The 20,077-nt window shown below is 48.1% G+C and overlaps 2 protein-coding genes and 1 pseudogene across 3 annotated transcripts; 1 reads left to right on the top strand and 2 right to left on the bottom strand.

The window, feature by feature from the left end:
* Positions 1 to 12,597: 12,597 nt before the first annotated feature.
* On the top strand, positions 12,598 to 14,244 carry LOC123399151 (type III polyketide synthase B). Its single transcript, XM_045093573.1, has 2 exons — positions 12,598 to 12,879; positions 13,010 to 14,244. Exons 1-2 carry the CDS (start codon positions 12,669 to 12,671, stop codon positions 14,095 to 14,097), a joined length of 1,299 nt encoding a protein of 432 aa, XP_044949508.1. The 5' UTR covers positions 12,598 to 12,668; the 3' UTR covers positions 14,098 to 14,244.
* A 721-nt stretch (positions 14,245 to 14,965) lies between these two features.
* On the bottom strand, positions 14,966 to 15,788 carry LOC123452596 (annotated as a pseudogene).
* A 99-nt stretch (positions 15,789 to 15,887) lies between these two features.
* On the bottom strand, positions 15,888 to 17,624 carry LOC123399149 (AAA-ATPase ASD, mitochondrial-like). 2 transcript variants are annotated; one of them, XM_045093572.1, is made up of 2 exons: positions 16,238 to 17,502; positions 15,888 to 16,137 (listed from the first exon to the last, which is right to left on the bottom strand). In XM_045093572.1, exons 1-2 carry the CDS (start codon positions 17,447 to 17,449, stop codon positions 16,129 to 16,131), a joined length of 1,221 nt encoding a protein of 406 aa, XP_044949507.1. In that variant the 5' UTR covers positions 17,450 to 17,502; the 3' UTR covers positions 15,888 to 16,128. The 2 variants fall into 2 exon arrangements, with proteins under 2 accessions (XP_044949507.1, XP_044949506.1); XM_045093571.1 differs by having other exon boundaries at positions 15,888 to 17,624.
* Between the last annotated feature and the right edge of the window lie 2,453 nt (positions 17,625 to 20,077).

The following is a 20,077-nucleotide window of genomic DNA, read 5'->3' as shown; positions in this document are numbered from 1 at the left end:
TTGTTGTTGTTACTATATATTGGTTTAGAGCATCTTCAGTAGCTTATTACCCTAGCTTCATCCGTTTGAACAAGATAGTTTTAATCATCAATAATTTATATCGCAAATCCGAATCACGAAAAACAAAAGGGAAATCGCTATTACCATCATATAACTCTCATCATCATCACAAGTTTTTACATATATATATTGTTGTCTACTCAACTTGCATAAGAAGAATACCCGCAAAAAAAAAAGAACTTGCATAAGAAGAAACACAAATAAGCAAACAATGTAGGCTTGTAGAGTAGTTGATAATTGATAGTTGATCGGCCTTAGCGACGTCGACCACCGCTGGCATAGTAGTCCTCCTCTTCCTCCTCCTCCTCCTGCTCATCGGCTGCCGCCGTGCCCCTTCTGCTCCGGCGCCACCGGCTCGTCCACGAAGACGGCAACAGTAGGAGGATAATCGGATACGGGGGCCTGCCCTCGTTCTTCCTAATGTCAGTGAGCGCGGAGAACGCCTGCTTGACGAGCGCGCTAGACTTGCCGGCGGCCTCGAACGCGTCGCAGAGCGCCTTGTGCTGGGCCTTGCCGGCATCGTGGGACTCCCTGGTGGGCCTGCCGCTGAGCGGCGCGGCGACGCCGAGGACGGCGTAGTGGCCGGCATTGTTGGCGGCGACGGCGAGGACCCTGTACGCGCTGGGCCTTCGGGCAGGCCCCGGAGCGGTCCATGGCCACGGCCATGTCGACGTGCATCCTGGCCCGCCGCGCGCGCGCGCTGGGCCTCCGGGCAGGCCCCGGAGCGGTCCATGGCCACGGCCATGTCGACGTGCATCCTGGCCCGCCGCAGGTCGCCGGACGCCAACAGCTTCTCCGCCGCCTCCAGCTGCTTCCTCTTCACCGCCTCCATGGCCTCCACTTCTTCTTCTTGCAACCAATAGATCGATCGTCGCCGGCTGTAACGCGCGCGCTGGGCCTCCGGGCAGGCCCCGGAGCGGTCCATGGCCACGGCCATGTCGACGTGCATCCTGGCCCGCCGCAGGTCGCCGGACGCCAACAACTTCTCCGCCGCCTCCAGCTGCTTCCTCTTCACCGCCTCCATGGCCTCCACTTCTTCTTCTTGCAACCAATAGATCGATCGTCGCCGGCTGTAACGCCCCAGACACACCCGCCGGCGGTCGTTACTCCTGGCGGGATCTAGACTGTCCCCACATATCAATACTAGTCTTTTTTGCGCACTTTGTCCTCACTCATGCGCACCCGGGAACAACTTCCCGGTCGGTCACCCATCCTAGAACTACTCCAAGCCGAGCACGCTTAACCTGGGAGTTCTGTCTGAATGGGCTCCCGGAAAAGAAGGAATTCCTTATTGATATGAGTAGTCTATCATCCCTAATAAGCCAGGCTATCACATACACCACCACTCAGAGGAACCGACGTCCTCGTCGGGTCACAGGAACGTTCCCTCTTGGCACAAACGTCTGTGTATCCAGTTGTGACAGCCCAGTGCCGACGTTCCAGAAGCTTCCCCTTTCTTTCCGTTTTCGTCGTGTGGCTTATTTTAGTTGTCGTGTCATCATCGCATCATGCACATCATCTGCATTGCATCGGTGTCTCCTTTGCCGCCCGTTTTCAAACTTGTATTTGTTAGTAGTTGTCGGTTCTCGTCGTCGTCCGTTCTGAGTCCGACCGCACACGCACGCGCCCGCGGCACCGTCGAAAACCTGTTTTAAAGTGCGTTTAAAAACTTTCTCTGATCGGGTTGAGATTTAACGTGCGGTCGAGATTAGTTATAGCGAGGCCGCCCGTCGAATTTCGTCGCGATCAGAGACCGTCTGGTACCCGAACGGTCGCCCGTAGCGGCACCGTCTTCGGTTATTCGTCGGACGTCTGTCGGTGTTTTAAAATTCGTGCCGCGCCGCTCGTTCTCCCTCTCGTCTCCGGGTATTCCCTCTACACGGCCACGTAGCTCGTCCCGCGTTCGGAATTGTCCGCATCCAACCCCGCGGTTGGATCCGGATCGCGATTCCGGTTAACCGAGCCCCCCATTTGTCTATAAATACCCCCCCCTCCTCCTTAATTTTCGGACAACCTCTCTCTCTCTTCCTCGTTTTCCGCGCAAACCCTAGCCGCCGCCCCACCTCTCTCTCCCCTGCCGCGCCGCCGGGCCCGCGAAGCCCATCCGGGGCCCGCCAGGCCCGAACCGCCGCCGCCGCCTCCCGAGCCGCCTTCAGCGCCCGAGGTGCCCCGCGCCTCCAGCCACCTTCGCCGCCGCCTGGTCCTCTCGCCGCCACCTCCCTCCGACCGCCGCCGGCGAGCCGTCGGAGCGCCGCCCCCGCAGGTCCGGCCAGCGCGTCCCTTCTCCTCTTTTCTTCCTCCTCTCTCCCCCTAACCTCTCTGCTCCTCTCTTCGCAGTGGACGACCAGGAGCCGCCCGAGCTCCATGGCGAGCTCCTGGATCGAGCAGCCAGAGGGCTTGCCGCAGACCTAGCCACCGGATCTGCCGGACTTGAGCCTCGCCGTGGCGCTCGCGCCTCCGCGCCGGTTGGCGCCGCCATCCCCTCGGGCGGCTCGGCCAGAGGAGGACGACGAGGCAGGGCGCCTCTCCCTCCCGTAGTCGCGTGGGCCGGCCTCCCACGTGCCCCGCGCGGCCCACCTCGAGCAGGCCCAGTCCAGGGCGATTCCCCTAACCGGCCCAAGAGGATCCCCCCCCAAGGTGAGCTCCAGCGCCTAACCCCCGCCCCGGGCGATATTTAGCGTGTTGCCCGTTGGCCCATATGTAGATTCGGCCCATTAGACCTTTTCCTATTTTGCGACTTAATTAATTCCAGAAGTAGACGTATTTGAAAACGCCCGTATCTTTAGTTCCGTTAGTCGGATCGCATCGTGTTATATATCGTTTTGGGGTAGCTTCGCGAGTAGAACACGAATATCCAACATGCATACTTGTTTGACGCCGTTTAGGGTGCCTAATGCGTCGTTTTGCGTGCTGTTACAATAGGTTCCGATCCGTAGTTATTTTTCGCGCATGTCCGGGTTGTTCGTATGACGTAGAATAAATGTCCATGTTTTAGGGACCATATTTCTAAGTATTTTTAGAGCGGTCACTCGTATTTTTCCGTGTAGGGTTTTGCCGGTAGTTTATTTTCCCGTTTAGAGGTATTATCTCGCATTATTGTGTGACTATATTTTGCGTTGCAAACCCCTCAAATTATATATGTTTTCGGGGTAGAAAAATCCCATGGATTTTTCTGTGCAATTAGTTTTAGCTTTTGAGGAAGTTAGTTCGCGAGATATTTTGTCGTGAAGCCCTTTTGTTTAATTCGTAGGATTTATTCCGTGCCTCGTTCGAATTAGTTGTCAACTGGAGAGTTGATCTTGGGTGTTTTGTTCAGCCCCTGGTATTTTTGGTTGCAATAGAAATGCATGTTTAGGTGTTGTTTGACTGCCCTCAAGTTGCTTGAATAGTGCTGTTTCAGAGGAGCTGAAATATTGCGAAGTCTGGAATCTGGTATTATTTTGTTGCTGTCTTGTCTAGCTTGCATCTTGTGTTCTGTAGCTCTTTTGAGGTTGGTCCAATGGAGTTAGTTGTACCCCTTATGTTTCTCTAGCATGCTGTTAAGTTTCATGCCTTTTGGAGTCCTGTAGCTATAGGTTTTGCTGCTGTCAATATGCCTTCAGACTGAAAACTGCACTTTCAGGAAGTGTATTTTCACTAAGTCTGAAATCGCGTGTGAGATGCCTTTTAGTGTCTTCTTTTCCTAGTGCTCCTTGCTGCCATGCTAGTGTTGTTAGATGTTCGTGGTAGTGCATTTTGCCCTCGTCCATGCCATGCCTTGCTTGAGCGTATCGGAGTTGTGTAGTCGAAGTTGTGAGGCGTAGAAGTTGCTATGTGGCTGTTTTTGGCAGATTGTAGTGATCTTCTTGTTTTGCTCGTAGATGTTGAACCGTAGCTCCGATTTGGTCATGTCCTACATGAAACTTGCTTAGAAACTTGAGTAGTTTCATTTTCTCTTGTGGGTTGTTTGTTTTGAAGCGCTCGTAGCCGTCGTTGCACACATATCGCATTCATGTCATCATATCTTGCGGTGCCCGTAACTTTTGATCCGTAGCTCCGTTGGAGATGTTCTCTACGTGTAGGTTGCTTGCCTTGACGCGTAGAATCACGTGAACCTATTTGTTTTGCTGTTTAACAATCAATTAAATGCATTAGTTCAGATCTGGACAGAATTGTAAATTAGCACGTGAGGCCGTTTCGGAGGTGCTATATGTCATTTCCGACCTCACTTAAAATGCCTAGATAGGTAGTTTAATTTCCGCTTCACCTCTTGCATGTTTGACAATATTAATATTGCCGGGTATCTAATCGGGATAGAACTAACTAATAAACGTGGAGTTTCGTCAATATGCAACTCGTGCATATTGAACTTCACTTAATGTGTAGTGTTTGATTGTGTGATTTGTCATGCCGTGACTTGCATGTATTCAGTAGCTCATGCATCATATGTGTTGTGCATCGAGTGGTGGATATCGTGTGTTGATGCTTGTCTCCGTTTCCTCCGTATCGATAGAGTTCCGCAAGCGTGTCGGATGTGAGGACCCGTTCGACTACGTCGGTTCGTCTGCTTCACGGAGGCATTCTTCTTCCAAGCGGGATCTCAGGCAAGAGGATCATTTCCCCAGATACCATTACTATCATCGCCATGCTAGTATTATCGCTTCTATCGATTATGTCTTGTTGCCTACCACATGTTAAATTTCAGCCTCTCAACAATGTCATGAAACCTTCAACCTGTTCAACCTAGCAAACCACTGTTTGGCTATGTTACTGCTTGCTTAACCCTGTTGATAGCGTTGCTAGTTGCAGGGCAGTTGCTTCCATGCAAAGCATGGGTTCCTTGTTATATCACCATATTAATGCTATTTAATTTAATGGACCTATATACTTGGTAAAAGGTGGAAGGCTCGGTCTTTCTAGTCTGGTGTTTTGTTCCACCTTTGCCCCCTTTTAGTTACCGGCTACCGGTGTTATGTTCCATAAATGAGCGCTCCTAACACGATCGGGGTTGTTATGGGGACCCCCTTGATAATTCGTTTTAGATTAAGACTGGTCTGGCAAGGTCCAACTTTGGTACTACATTTGCCTAATCACCTAATAAAATTGCATAGGGACCCGCCGGCACCCGCGGACTATTTTAATCAACCCCCCCGGGCCAGTGCTCCTCATGAGTGTTGGTCCAAATTGGCAGACTACGGGACCACCGCGGGGCAACCCGAGGTTTGGCACTCCTAGTGTGACCCATCCGTCGTGTCCTGAGAACGAGGTACGCGACTCCTATCGGGATCGTCGACACGTCGGGCGGCCTTGCTGGATTAGTTTTACCTTTGACGAGATATCTTGTGCAACGGGATTCCGGTGATGCTTTGGGTAATCTCAGAGTTGAGGTTTTTCCACTAGGGAATCCGACGAGATCGCGAGCTTCGTGATTGAGGATTTCTATGCGACTTGTGGTAATTTGTGATGGACTACTTGGAGCACCCCTGCAGGGTTAAATCTTTCGGAAAGCCGTGCCCGCGGTTATGTGGCAACGTGGAAGCTTTGTTTAACACTGGTTCTAGATAACTTGAAGTTAACTTAATTAAAATATGCCAACCGTGTGCGTAACCGTGATTGTCTCTTTCGTGAGTTCCTTCTCCGATCGAGGACACGGTGGGGTTATGACTGACGTAGTTAGGTGTTCAGGATCATTCATTTGGTCATCTGTAGTTCACGTCCGTTATGCGTAGATCTCCCCCCTCTTATTTCTGGTACTCGTAAGTTTAGCCACCAGATATATGCTTAGTCGCTGCTGCAATCTCACCACTTAACCATGCCTCACCCATTAAGCTTTGCTAGTCTTGATACCTTTGGAAATGAGATTGCTGAGTCCCCTGTGGCTCACAGATTACTACAACACCAGTTGCAGGTACAGGTAAAGGTTATTCGACGTGAGCGCGTTGATTGTTCATCTGGAGTTGCTTCTTCTTCTTCTTCTTCTTCGATCTAGGATGGGTTCCAGGCCGGCAGCCTGGGATAGCAAGGATGGACGTCGTTCTTCTTTTGTCGTTTGTTTTTCATCCATAGTCGGACCCTGCTCTTACTCTTGATGATTATGTAATGTACTGAGGTGACTCTGATGTAGCTTGTGGCGAGTGTAAGCCAACCCTCTTTATATATCTCTCCTTTTCAGTACATGTACTTGTAATGATATCCATTCTTGCGACACGACGAGATGCGCTTCTATCCCTGACGAGGCCCCCGTGCCAAATTGAGGATAGGGTCGCATCTTGGGCGTGACACCAGTCCAGTACATGTACCATGCCGTGTGCCACGACGGGTCACAAACGTCATGAACAACATGACTGCGCACCTGTCCGCAAACATCCGTGTAACCGCGAGGGTCGGCTCTGATACCAAACTTGTAACGCCCCAGACACACCCGCCGGCGGTCTTTACTCCTGGCAGGATCTAGACTGTCCCCACATATCAATACTAGTCTTTTCTGCGCACTTTGTCCTCACTCATGCGCACCCGGGAACAACTTTCCGGTCGGTCACCCATCCTAGAACTACTCCAAGCCGAGCACGCTTAACCTGAAAGTTCTGTCCGAATGGGCTCCCGGAAAAGAAGGAATTCCTTATTGATATGAGTAGTCTATCATCCCTAATAAGCCAGGCTATCACACCGGCTCGCCGCGAGTTGGATCACAAGCTCGATTGACTTCTTGCGGCTTGTGTTTGGTTCGAGATTTCCTGCGCCGGCGTCGGAATTTAAACACTCCATCGATCCTCTCCGATACATGGCCGGTGTCGGATTCCTGTCGTCTCCGGCTCCGGCACGTTGGATTAGGCAAATTTTGAGTTTGCTTTTTGTCTAACAGGGAACTTATGCTACGATTACCTGAAATTTTGAGTTTGTTTTCTGCCTAGCAACAAACGTATGACTAGAAATTATAACTTGGAAAAGAGAAATATATATGGGCCATATATTGCGTTTTCTGCTCTGAGCATGCGATTGATTAGTGTGCATTTATTCTTTGAGTAGCACTAAAAAAAAATATATTCTTTGAATGTGTGGTAGCACAACAAATTTGGGAGCATTTTGTCTAATTCCTCCGGTTTTCAATCTAGGAACAATGGCTTTATTTCTGTTTCTAGATATTGTTCTTAATTCGGTCTATACTTGTGCTTTACGGTTCATTTGAGAAACTAGCTATGAATGCCCATGTAGCATCTCCAACACACGCGCTTCAACCGGCGCCTAAAAAATGGATTTGCAGCGCGTGGTTTAGCTTTTTTAGCGCGTCGCCGAGCGCCGGTTTCAGCAGCCGCAACATATTTTAGAACGCGCGGCGCTTCAGCAGACGCTGCAAATTAAAGCGCAAAACTAGTCCAACACGCTAAGATTTGATACATAATTCATTTATATAGATAATAAACTACTCCAACACGATAAAACTGCATAGATAGATAATAAAAAAAACTACATAGATAGATAAAACTACGCCGAGTCGTCACTGTGGGTGCTGTCCGGAGTAGATAGCCATCCGTCCTCCCAACGTTCATCGTCATAAGTGAAGATGGACGACAAACCACTGTTGACGGCCCCGCACTGCGATATAGCGAGTAACTTGCGTCGACGCCTGTCCTGCCGCTCCTGTGACGCATTGCCGTCCTCTCCTCCCAGAATGCGTTCTCGACGGCAACGTCCTCCGGGTGGCGTCGGCGTAACTCCGCCATGGCTCGCTCGTCCTCCTCGATGACGAGGAGCCGGCGCTGCTGCCGACGGTGCTCCGGACGGTCCTGGTCCAATATCAGACGAGGTGGAGGGGCGAGGTCCTGCACCTGCTCGCGCGTGTAGACATCCTGAAAGTTCATCTGCACACGAGGCCTTTCTAGGCGCCAAACCGCCGCGTCGTACGCGTGGGAGGTCTCGTGCGTGGTTTCGAAGGTGCCGAGGCCGAGGGGCATGTCGTCGGACCTGATCTCGGCGTAGTAGGCGCCGGCGTGGCGCTCGCAGACACCGCGGTAACCCGAGGATCCACGGCGGCATGGTGGCAGAGGGAGCGGAGGCGAGGCGGCGAGGGAACGGCAAGAGGCGCGGCAGAGGGAGAGGAAGAGGGCGCGTGGCTATGGGCAGCCGTGTGGCGAGCGCTGCATTTTATAGGCGCGCTGAAAGCGATGCGCCAAATCTGGCGCACAACCGCCCGCTTTCTCCCGCGCACGCACAGTTTACCGCATCTCCTGGAGCGCGTGATTTTGTCCCGCGTGCTAAAAGGGCAGTTTACTCCGTGGACGCGTTTTTTGGCGCCGCTATTGGAAATGCTTTAACATTGCACCATGAACTGACATTAAGCACATGTATGATGACAATCAATAAGGGACAAACTCATTTTCAGGGTAAAAGTAAAACACATGAAGACCATGGAATTCTCTATAATCAAAATGCCACACTATATATTTGGAGGTGCATTGCTCGGGAATGTTCTACTCTCCAATCTTTCTCGAAAAAAGTCCATTTCCAACCCTGAATTTATAAAGGTTCGGCGAAATGAACCTCCAACTCAAAATCCCTCTCGATTGCACCCTAAACTATGTAATCCCGGTCTAAAAAGAACCCTGAGGCTTTGTTCGCTTGCAACGGATTTAAAGGGGATTGGAGTGGATTGGGGAGGATTAAATCCCCTGTAAGTCAAAATCCACTTCAATCCCCTCCAATCCTCTCCAATCCCCTTGTGGTGGGGATTAACCGAACAAGCCTTGAGTTCGTTTGGCAAACCGGGATTGGGCTGCGTTGCGAAGGGCACGCGCGAAAATGGCTGAGCCAGCCCAGTCAAGCTCATCTCGCTCTCGAACTTCACAATATTTACGGAAATAAAAAAAGTGAGAAAACAAATTCACGAATTTTGAAGAAATAATCACGGATTTAGAAATGTCATGTACTATTTTCAAATGTCACGTACTATTTTTATAATATTTAAATATATTTTTAAAATACCACGTACTATTTTTATAATATTTAAATATATTTTAAAATGCCATGCACTATTTTTATAATATTTAAATATATTTTGAAATGCCATATACTATTTTTTATAATATTATATATATTTTAGAATGCCACGTACTATTTTTATAATATTTAAATATATTTTGAAATGCCACGTACTATTTTTATAATATTTATATATATTTTAAAATGTCATGTACTATTTTTTGTAATATTTAAATATATTTTGAAATCCCAAGTACTATTTGTATAATATTATATTTTGAAATGCCACATACTATTTTTATAATATTTAAATATATTTTTAGGATGCAACGTACTACTTTTATAATATTTAAATATATTTTAGAATGTCACGTACTATTTTTATAATATTTAAATATATTTTGAAATGACACATACTATTTTTATAATATTTAACTATATTTTGAAATGCCACATACTATTTTTATAATATTTAAATATATTTTTAAATGCCACATACTATTTTTATAATATTTAAATATATTTGAGAAAGTACAGAAAAGTTTTTGCTCCATCACTACAATTTGTCTGAATATTCGATAGCTAGTGAAAATATTGTACGTGCTAACCTGAAAAATCATATTTGCTGGTCAATATAGAGCCGCTGACTTTAGCTTCAGTTGTTGCAGCTGCCGAGCGTTTTTTTTTAAATTTCATTTTTATATATATTTTCATTTTTTGAAGAAGGGCAGCCTTTTTTTATTAAAGTTTTCGTTTTTATGAACTTTTTGTGTTCACTTTTTTATTTTTTAGACCATGCGGCAACCTTTTTTTAGCGGTCTAACAAAAAAAAAATGGGGCGATCCAATGCGTTCCCTGGCCCATCAGCCAGCCGAATCCCGCTTGAGATTTCTCCTCTGAGCATTTTTGTGTTTCAGGGTCCGATTTAGATCGGGATCATATAGTTTAGGGTGCAAACGACAGGGGGTTGGATTTGAGGGTTTGATTCGCCGAACATCTATGAATTCAGGGTTTAAAACGGATTTTTTCCATCTTTCTCTCTCTATGACGTGGTGTCTCGAAGCACGTCGTTGCTACTTGGCAACGGCCACGGTTCCCCTCCATATGCCACACCACGCAAGGAGAAGAACACACTCAATCCATGCACTCCCCCTCCCGCATAGAAATGTTCAGGCCTTCCAACAACTCGCGACTGCTGAATATGAAGCTCAAAAGCACTTCGTCCACACTATTGATCGCTAGAGAGCCGAAGAGCGTTGGCGAAAGATAGATCTAGTTTAGCTTCCATTATGGACTAATTAAGGGTCAGTTCTTTTGGCAGCTTAAAAAATAAGCCACCTCCCTAGCTTTTTTTAATAAACAGCCTATCATATTTATTGGTGCTTCTAAACTAATTACGGGATAACTAATTGAGAAGTCTCAACAAACTTCGAGGATGGCTTATGTTTTAAGCTTGGGAGAGGCATCTTAATTTTTAAGCCGCCCAAAAGAACTGGGCCTAGGATGCCCGGCAATAACCGTGTGTGGATTGTTGGCTCTATTGTAGCCTTTTGTTACATTTCAGTCCCATTTCTTGTTGTGCCTAAAACATCAACTCTCTTACCATTACTAATAGACATGGTTCTAATTAACGCGCATCTAAGTTGAAGATATCATCAAATCACTTACCAATTCTCACACACAAGACATGAAGCAAACAAAACTTGTGTGCTAAACCGAAGAACGAAACATATAGCCAAAGTAAAGAATGCAAGATTTTATTTTTATTATTTTCCTTTTATTTTATTTTTGCTTTTAAGTTTTTTTTAATATTTCTAAACATTTGGTGTTCACGAACATTTTTTCAAATTTATGAACATTTTTATTTCATGAATATTGGATAAGTTCATGTACATTTTAAATTTTCAATCCTTTTTCAAATTCATGGACATTTTTGATATCGTGAATATTTGTGAAGTTCATGTATATTTTAAAATTTCCAAACATTTTTAAAATTCAAGAACATTGTTTAGAATATGATGAATATATTTATAAATCCATGTTATAAACCCCCAACATTTATTTTCTATATTTTTGATCCGTTGTTAATAGCTTTTCCTGCTTTTTTCTTCTCTTTGTTTTATTCTCTCTTTTATCCATTTTAATATTTTGAATTTTAATTCATGAAACTTTATTCAAATTCATGAAAATTTAGGATTTGTTTTTTGTTAATTCATGAACATTTCTCTGAATTCATGCACTTTTTGAAAAGTCATGAATATTTTTAAAGTTCTAGCGTAAAAAAATAGCAGGTTTTTCCTGAGCTAGCAGCGGTGCGACCGAGAGCTACATGAGCCGGTACATATGAGTGTTATTGCATCAATTTCACGATCTGAGCGTGGTGTGAGTTCTTCAAAGGTTGTGACGCAACCAGCACCGGCTGACGCCGAGGCCGAAACGTGTAAGGACACTACGACCACACACGTAATAGCTCCGTCCAAGCGAACGTAGATAAAATTAAAAAGAAACAACCGACCGCAATAGATCTCAATTGTAAAAAAAAAGTTGATCTCATGACCGAAGAATGGCACAGCGAAGTGAAAAACGTCAAGAAAGATAGTTTTTGTTTTGAGCATCATCAAGGAAGATAGTTAGTGGTAAATGTTGTTCGCGGCATATTCGTAGACCCAAGAAGGGAAAAAAAAAGGTGCTTTTCACATGCACCATTGGTAAATGTAAAATGTGCACCATTGCTGGTAATTAAGAATTTGTTTGAGCCCGTAAAACCGGTATAGGCTGAAGAATTAGCTGATGGGGGCCCAGCCCAAGAACTCACATCCTCGGCGGCCCAAGAATATGTCCGGCGTCAGTTGCCAAAGTAGTGGCATACTGAACAAAAAAGTTAGCCATCCCCAAGCTGACACTGAATTTTTGGAACATGATTTGGAGTCAAATTCTAATTTTTGTGTTCCATCTTCATCTATTACAGTCTGTGAGAAAAGTTGAAGAGGTCGGACTCGGATGGGTAGAACACTAAACTGGAAAGGAAAGAGTTTCCCGTGCGCCTTCTTCAGTCAGCGGTTTCTGGTGCAGGCCGATCGATTCACGGAGTCAGGAAACCTATTTCAAGTGATTCGGTACCTCTGTTGAGCTTTGTCCTCTGACTCAGGATCAGTGACAGGCGAGCTTCGATTCGGATGTGATGGCCATGTGCACGCACACAGGCCCTGCTAGCTGCTTCAGAAGATTCTTTGCTGCAGGCCATGCTTTAGAAGAAGGAAGGATGACACTTTGGAGTAGTGAGATGGTTGTTTATTTGCTTCTGCTACTGAGATCCTCAAAGGCAGGCAGCTACTCTGATTACCAGTGAACAACCTGTATGTAGGTTATCTTATTCTTATCTGCTTGCTTGCTTGCTGGCTGGCTGGCCACCAACCTTGCTTGCCATGGATGGATGCATGCATGCATGCACTTGGTGCCTCTCAACTAGACAGACTGGTTGGTTGATACGTCCTAAGTAACTAAAACGCAGGAGAAGGAAAACAGAGGAGAGCGAGAGTGTATGTATATATATAGTCTTCAAATCTCGGGATCACCAGCAGCAGCTAATTAACCCTCCCTCTTGCACTGAGATTCCATCCTTTGGCATCAATCCAATCCTCCTATACACGACCATGGTGAGCGCTAGGGATGTCGACACGAACAAGCAGCAGCAGCAGCAGCAGGCTACGTGCCTGCTGGCTCCCAACCCCGGCAAGGCCACGATCCTCGCCCTGGGCCATGCTTTCCCGCAGCAGCTCGTGATGCAGGACTACGTCGTGGAGGGCTTCATGAGGAACACCAACTGCAACGACCCCGAGCTCAAGGAGAAGCTCACCAGGCTGTGTATGTATCATTTTATGCAACTTGCTTTTTGTTTCGTTGTTGATGCATGATGCATGATGATGATGACGATGATGATGATCGGTGGATGGATGGATGGACATGTCACATGTCCATATGCATGCATGTGCAGGCAAGACGACTACGGTGAAGACGAGGTACGTGGTGATGTCGGAGGAGATCCTCAAGAGCTACCCTGAGCTGGCCCAGGAGGGGTTGCCGACGATGAAGCAGCGGCTGGACATCTCCAACAAGGCGGTGACGCAGATGGCCACGGAGGCGTCGCTGGCGTGCGTCGAGGCTTGGGGCGGCGACCTGTCGGCGATCACCCACCTGGTCTACGTCTCGTCCAGCGAGGCGCGGTTCCCCGGCGGGGACCTGCACCTGGCGCGCGCCCTGGGGCTGAGCCCGGACGTCCGCCGCGTCATGCTCGCCTTCACGGGGTGCTCCGGCGGCGTGGCGGGCCTCCGCGTCGCCAAGGGCCTGGCCGAGAGCTGCCCCGGCGCGCGCGTCCTGCTGGCCACCTCCGAGACCACCGTGGCCGGGTTCCGCCCGCCCAGCCCCGACCGGCCCTACGACCTCGTCGGGGTGGCGCTCTTCGGGGACGGCGCGGGCGCGGCCGTCGTCGGCGCCGACCCGACCGCCGTGGAGCGCCCTCTCTTCGAGCTCCACTCGGCGCTGCAGCGCTTCCTCCCCGACACCGAGAAGACCATCGACGGCCGGCTGACGGAGGAGGGCATCAAGTTCCAGCTCGGCCGCGAGCTCCCCCACATCATCGAGGCGCACGTCGAGTCCTTCTGCCAGAAGCTCATCAAGGAGCACCCCGGTGCTGCCGCCGCGGAGGACGTGCCCTTGACCTACGACAAGATGTTCTGGGCGGTGCACCCGGGTGGTCCGGCGATCCTGACCAAGATGGAAGGGCGGCTGGGGCTGGACGGCGGGAAGCTGCGCGCGAGCCGGAGCGCGCTCCGGGACTTTGGGAACGCAAGCAGCAACACCATCGTCTACGTGCTGGAGAACATGGTGGAGGAGAGCAGGCGGCAGAGGATGACGGAGGCGCCGGTGCTGGAGAACATGGTGGAGGAGAGCAGGCGGCAGAGGACGACGGAGCCGGAGATGGAGCCGGAGTGCGAGTGGGGGCTCATACTGGCGTTCGGGCCGGGGATCACCTTCGAGGGGATCCTGGCAAGGAACCTCCAGGCACGCATAGCCGCCAACTAGTAGCATGCATGCATGCAGGAAGGAAGGAGGGCATGGATTGCACTTGTTGCATGCTTGCGCCAAGTTAGTTAACATTCGTCTGGTGCTTTCTTAATTTGGTTTCGAAAGTTAATGTGAAATAAAATCGAATATCTCCGTTGTTTCTCTAGAAACCAGCTGGTGAGCTCTTGTTGATGGAGTTGACTACAAATGCAATGCAGTCAGTGGTAGCCTCCTTTTATATATGTCTCTCTGATGAAATATATGTGCATGATGCATGCATGCTTGGAAACCATTGGAAAAAGAGCATTCAACTAATAATATATGAACCAAATGATTCAAGGTACGTAGTGCACTTAATTTGTTGTTGGTTTGTGAATCTGTACGTGTAGGTTTTTCAGAGGGCGAAGCCCGTCATCATCGATCGTTCATCGACCCGGGGCTCTACATGCAGGCAGATTCTGGTTGATCCATTGGACCTGAGCTCATGTTAGTCTGGTAGTTTGACTATATATTTACATATTCTAGCGCTAGCATGGAAATGAATCTAGGATTTTCCATGCATCCGGTTGGCTCCTGCTAATTCCTGTTTTGCCAATTGAAGGAATTTGATATTACAAGTTTATTAGTGGATGTGGGTGTGTTGAGGGTTTGAAACTAATGTAAATATGCTCATTCATATGTGCCATATCTTGCGCTGGTACAAGTAAAGTATGCTGATCATACAAGTTGCTGAATGATAACTTTCTAATGGTAACTTCCCGTGTGGATTAACAACTGAGAAGAGAAAGCAAAACCATTTCATCTAGCTGAATGATACTTCCTCCTTATCAAAAAAAAAAAAAATCTAACTGAATGGTACATATTTTATTTGAACAAACACTACATTTTGTTGTTGTTGTTGTTGTAAGCGAGCACTAGTGAACAAGCTCACTCGTCACCTTGTTTGATGTCTTGGTTGGCTACTTGGTTTCTTGTCATGTTTTTTTTTTCATTTCATTTCTCTTCCTTCGGTTCCTCTTTCTCCTTGGCTTTCTTCGCTTCTGCCTCCTCTTCCTCCTTCACCTTCGCCGCTGCCGCTACGACGTCTTCCTTGGCCTGCTTGAGTGCCTCGATGAGGCCTGCCAAACAAATGTCGGGGTCCTTCTTTTTCGTCTTTTGACATGGGCATCAGGTTCTCTGCAACGTCGGCGGGAGACATGTCGGTCTCGTCGAGCAGCTGCTGGATCTCGACGGCATAGAAGAACTCGCTTTGCTGAAAGCGCTCGGCGCTGTCCTCCAAGATTGTGATCCGGAGGTAGGGGCTGAAGCAGGCGACGAGCTTGGAGGCCCAGGTGGTGAGGTAGAGGCGGAGGGACGTGGTTTTGCACCATGGACCACAGGAAGATGATGCTCGCCATGGCCGACCCCAACCCTGCCCACCTCTCCACCATTGCTACCTTTCTTCTTGTTAATCTGGGGCTGCAGATTTATGTGTCCGTATTTAATGATACAACCGACTATAGCGCGCACTGGTGGTGGTGGTGGTGGTCGGAGTAGGTGAAGAGGAGCTATCAGGGCTGGGTAAATTCATGCACGCATGGAAAAAATGCTGAACTTGGCTGCTTAATAGTCAATTAATTACTAGGTGGAAGGGCAAATTCAGGTTTGGGTTGCTTTAATCAATTCAGGTGTAAGTTCCGATTGCCAATTGCATGTTATGTCACTGTCATGTCACTGCATTCTTCTTTTGTATATATAAATATAAGGGAGCACTAGTGAACAAGCTCACTCTTTTTTTCCATTGGCTTCTAGGCTTGATGTCACTTTACTTGTCACATTTCTAGATGTCTCCATTGGCTTCCTGATCCGGTGCTTTGTCCTTTCCATTGTCTTCCTCCTTGGCTTTCTTTGCCTCCGCTTCCTCTGTTTTCTTGGCTTTCTTTGCCTCCGCAGCCTCCTCTTCTTCCTTGGCCTTAACCGCTGCCGCGTCCGCTTTAGCCTGCTTGAGTGCCTCGATGAGGCCTGTCAAGCACACGTCGGGGTCCCTCTTCTTCTTCTTGGACATGGGCATCAGGTTCTCTGCAACATCGGCAGGAGACATGTCTGTCTCGTCAAGCAGCTGCTGAATTTCCCCAAAGAGCTCATGCTCGATGACATCTAGGTAGTTCTTGGCGAGCACCTTGAAGCCCTCGAAGCGGCAGTAGGACATCTCGATGTGCTTGTCCATCCTTCCTCGACGGATCAGCGCCGGATCGAGCTTCTCCTTGTGGTTGGTGGTGAAGATGATGATCCGCTCACCCCCGCAAGCAGACCATAGTCCATCGATAAAGTTAAGGAGGCCCGAGAGGGTCACCTTGGTGGCGTCATCCTTGTCTGGATCCATCGGTAGCTTGGGTTTGTCATCACCGTCAGAGTCCTTGTCGCCAGAGGCCTTCTTGTCCTTGCGGCGTTTTCCGGTGAGGTCGACGGAGCAGTCGATGTCTTCTATGACGATGATGGACTTGCCCGTCGTCTCAATGAAGAGCTTCCGCAGCTCGGTGTTGTTCTTGACGGCCGTGAGCTCGAGGTCGTAGACGTCATAGTCAAGGAAGTTAGCCATGGCGGCGATCATGGTGGACTTGCCGGTGCCGGGCGGTCCGTAAAGGAGGTACCCGCGCTTCCACGCCTTGCCGACCTTGGCATAGTAGTCCTTGCTCTCCTGGAACGCCATGAGTTCGTCAACGACAGCCTCCTTCTCATCAGGGTGCATGGCGAGCGTGTCGAAGGTGGCGGGATGCTCAAAGGGGACGTGGCTCCAGACGCTGTTGCTGCGGTAGGGGTTCGAGTTGCGGCTGGCGTTGTTGGTGAAGAGACGGCGCTGGCGGTTCTTGACGGTGACGGCACGGCCCTCGCCGAGCACGAAGGGCAGGTAGGAGTCGACGACGAGGTCGCGGTTGCGCCTGTGGAAGACGACCCTGTAGAAGCGCCGCTCGTCCTGGCCAGGGTAGAGGCTGATGACGTTGGCCTTGGATTGCTTCTTGGAGGCGTACCACCAGATGGTCGTGCCGGAGAAGTCATCTGTGACCTCCTCATGGTCGTCGACGGTGACCTGGAGGTTCTTGCTGTCCTTGCCGAGCTCGGCCTTGAGCTTCCTCGCACGGCGGGCACATGCATCGCTGAGGTAGGCCTCGACGGCGAGGAAGAACTCGCTGCGCTGGAAGCGCTCTGCGCCGTACTCGGAGATGGTGATCTGGAGATAGGGGTTGAAGCAGGCGGCGAGCTTGGCGGCCCAGACGGTGAGGTAGAGGCGGAAGGTGGGCGGCACATACTTCTGCACCACGGACCAGAGGAAGAGGACGGTCGCCACCGCCGACCCGAGTCCCGCCCACCTCTCCACCATCATCGCCACCATGGCTGGACCTGGACCTGAACCTGGATTGGACCTCTTGATGCCGTGCGTCTTGGTGTCTTGGGGCAATCTTGTCTTGGTGCTGCATATATAATGGTGCTTGGTGCACATTCGTCGTCATCTTGGTCGGCGTCGGCGTCGAAGCAGGTGAGGAAGAGGTGCCGGAGGCGAGAAGAAGCAGCGTGCATGATCGAACAGTCCAAGGAACTTAATGCTAAACAAGGTGGCAAATGCTGAATTGATTGCATCTCTACCACATTTTTTAGGTGATGGATTGCGTCGTTGAGACTGACGGCCGAGTATATTACATTAGTTTTGAAACTGATTGACCATAGATGAGGTAGGCAAGATGAAGCATGGGTGACGACATGGTGTTTGGTGAGTGCTGAGGAGGCATGACATGGAGTAATATTTATAACAATACTATGCGTTGTCTGAATTTGCATTCGGGGTCAGTCGATTTTGTGGGAGAAGGAAGAAGTCGGCAAGGCGCAACACCGATCGAGGTCCGAGGCCGAGACAGGGGCGCCGTCGCAGCTGAGGGGGACGGGGAACCTGCCGTAGAAGGGGGCCTTTTATTTCGATTCCTAGCCGGGTTAGACGGAGCCTTTGCCGGAGGAGGGGACGCCGTGGTGAGCAGCAGCAAGGCGTCCAGAATGGCGGTTGAAGGAAGAAGAAAGAAGCGATCGAGGTCGTCCGGAATGGTGGTCCAAGGAAGAAGAATGAAGCGAAGAAGCGACTAATAGTCGATCCCAATATTCATCTTCCCATTTATTTGATGTACAACATGCAATTATATCTTTTTCTTCTTTTTAATAGGCCTCTGGCTATTTGGTGGTGTGCATCGAGGCAGATATTGGGTTGACATGGAGTTGTGGACTGTGGCTAAGGCGGCGAAGATGGAGGTGTGGAGGTTTTAGGTCGTGGTGAAGAGGTTGAGGTTTTGGGTGGGACACAAGCTAGGTGGAGAAGAAACTCATGTCTCCGGTTAGAGGGTGACATGAGGAGGTTGTGTTGTGCGGTAAGATAGTGTGGGGGTGATACAGTCAGGTGACACTATACTGCGGAGAAAATTGCAGAACACTTGGACACATCATGGCGGATAGGTACCAATACTCAAAAACTTTGTATGTTAGTACCAGTTCATAGCCTAATTGTTGCAAAACAGGCTGACAACGTATAAACGTGTATTGATGACGTATCTGACTTACCTGGTCCGCATGTCAGGCGTACACGATGGCATACATGACCGCGACCACGACGAAACCGGTTCGGTCGCTCGCTGTAACTGGCTCGGGCCCCGTCGACCGAGTCAGTCGCCTCCTTTCTCCCCCTTCTGCTCGCACTCCCTCGCCTCTGCCCCTCTCGTCGTCGATCGTCGTCCGCTGCCACCACCGCCGCGCCATGGTTTATGAGGATGAAAGTAGCAACGACCTATCCAACCTAGACATCAGCTCTTCGTCCGACGGCATGCAGTACCGGGTCAGTTGTAGAGGTGTGGAGGTTTTAGGTTGTGGCCCAGTTCCAGGGCTGATTTTCTTATGAAAAAACCAAAAAAGCAAAAACAAAAAAAAAACTGAACACAAAAAGATCATAAAAGCAAAAAATTGTTCACTAATTTTGAAAGAAAAGTTCATGAATTTGAAAAAATTCACTGTTATCTAATAGAAGTTCATGGATTTTGAAAATTAGTTCATGAATTTGAAAAAAAAGTTCAACTATTTCAGAAAAACGTTCACAAAATTTCAAAAAAGTTCAACAAAATTTTGAAAAAGCTAGTATGGATTGTCTTCGTCTCGTTAAACCATCGATTTATTTATATATATATATAGGGCATGGATTTGCTATCAACACACGCTGGGATGGTTACTATCTGAACCGTTTATTTGCATCGAGATTCACATTTTCTTGTAGATAAGGTTCTCTCTCACACATGCACACACACATGCGCGTATCTAAACATATAACGTGCGGCACAGATTGCATATATATATATATATATATATATTAACACTATTCATCATCCAGGTGTAGAATAAGTTATTCTTTACCCAAGGTAATTTTACGATTGTTTCATACTGAAATTACATATGATATAGAAATAGTTACATTCATGTTGATTCACAACGTAAAATTTGACATAAAAAACAAAATTATGGGTCACAAGACCTGAAAATTTGTTTTTTATGTACATTTTACATCGTAATTTTACGCTCATAAATATACGTAGCATAAAATAATTTTTTGGTGCTTATGTATTTTCTTACGTTTCGTTTTTATGTGTGAAGTAAGATAAATTTTACAGGACGTAAAAATACGGTGCATTGATATTAAAATAGGAGGAGGTGAAGAATAACTATTCCTCATCCAGGGTAACGAATAGCGCGAATATATATATATATATATATATATATATATCATCCCAATCCGAGTTGCTACGCAGAAGTTACATTCTATAAGGACTCGCCCGAACCAAGATCAAAATATTACGCTTGACATCAGACACATGTTGATAATTGTCTGGTATAATGCGTGAGCTATTAGGACCTCAAGATGACCTCTAATGGAAAAAACTTACAAAACAAAAAAGCTCCGTCTCGTCGAGCTGATCGATTTTGATATATATTTTTG

The sequence above is a fragment of the Hordeum vulgare genome, chromosome 5H (genome assembly GCF_904849725.1).
Source record: "Hordeum vulgare subsp. vulgare chromosome 5H, MorexV3_pseudomolecules_assembly, whole genome shotgun sequence".
NCBI lineage: Eukaryota > Viridiplantae > Streptophyta > Magnoliopsida > Poales > Poaceae > Hordeum > Hordeum vulgare.
This window is presented reverse-complemented; position numbering and strand designations above follow the sequence as displayed.

Bases quoted from the DNA above. Each gene is read 5' to 3' on its own strand.
- LOC123399149 (XM_045093571.1), bottom strand. From the start codon at position 17,557: ATGTGCACCAAGCACCATTATATATGCAGCACCAAGACAAGATTGCCC.
- LOC123399151 (XM_045093573.1), top strand. From the start codon at position 12,669: ATGGTGAGCGCTAGGGATGTCGACACGAACAAGCAGCAGCAGCAGCAG. The intron at 12,880-13,009 runs GTATGTATCATT...ATGCATGTGCAG, and splicing joins GGAGAAGCTCACCAGGCTGT to GCAAGACGACTACGGTGAAG.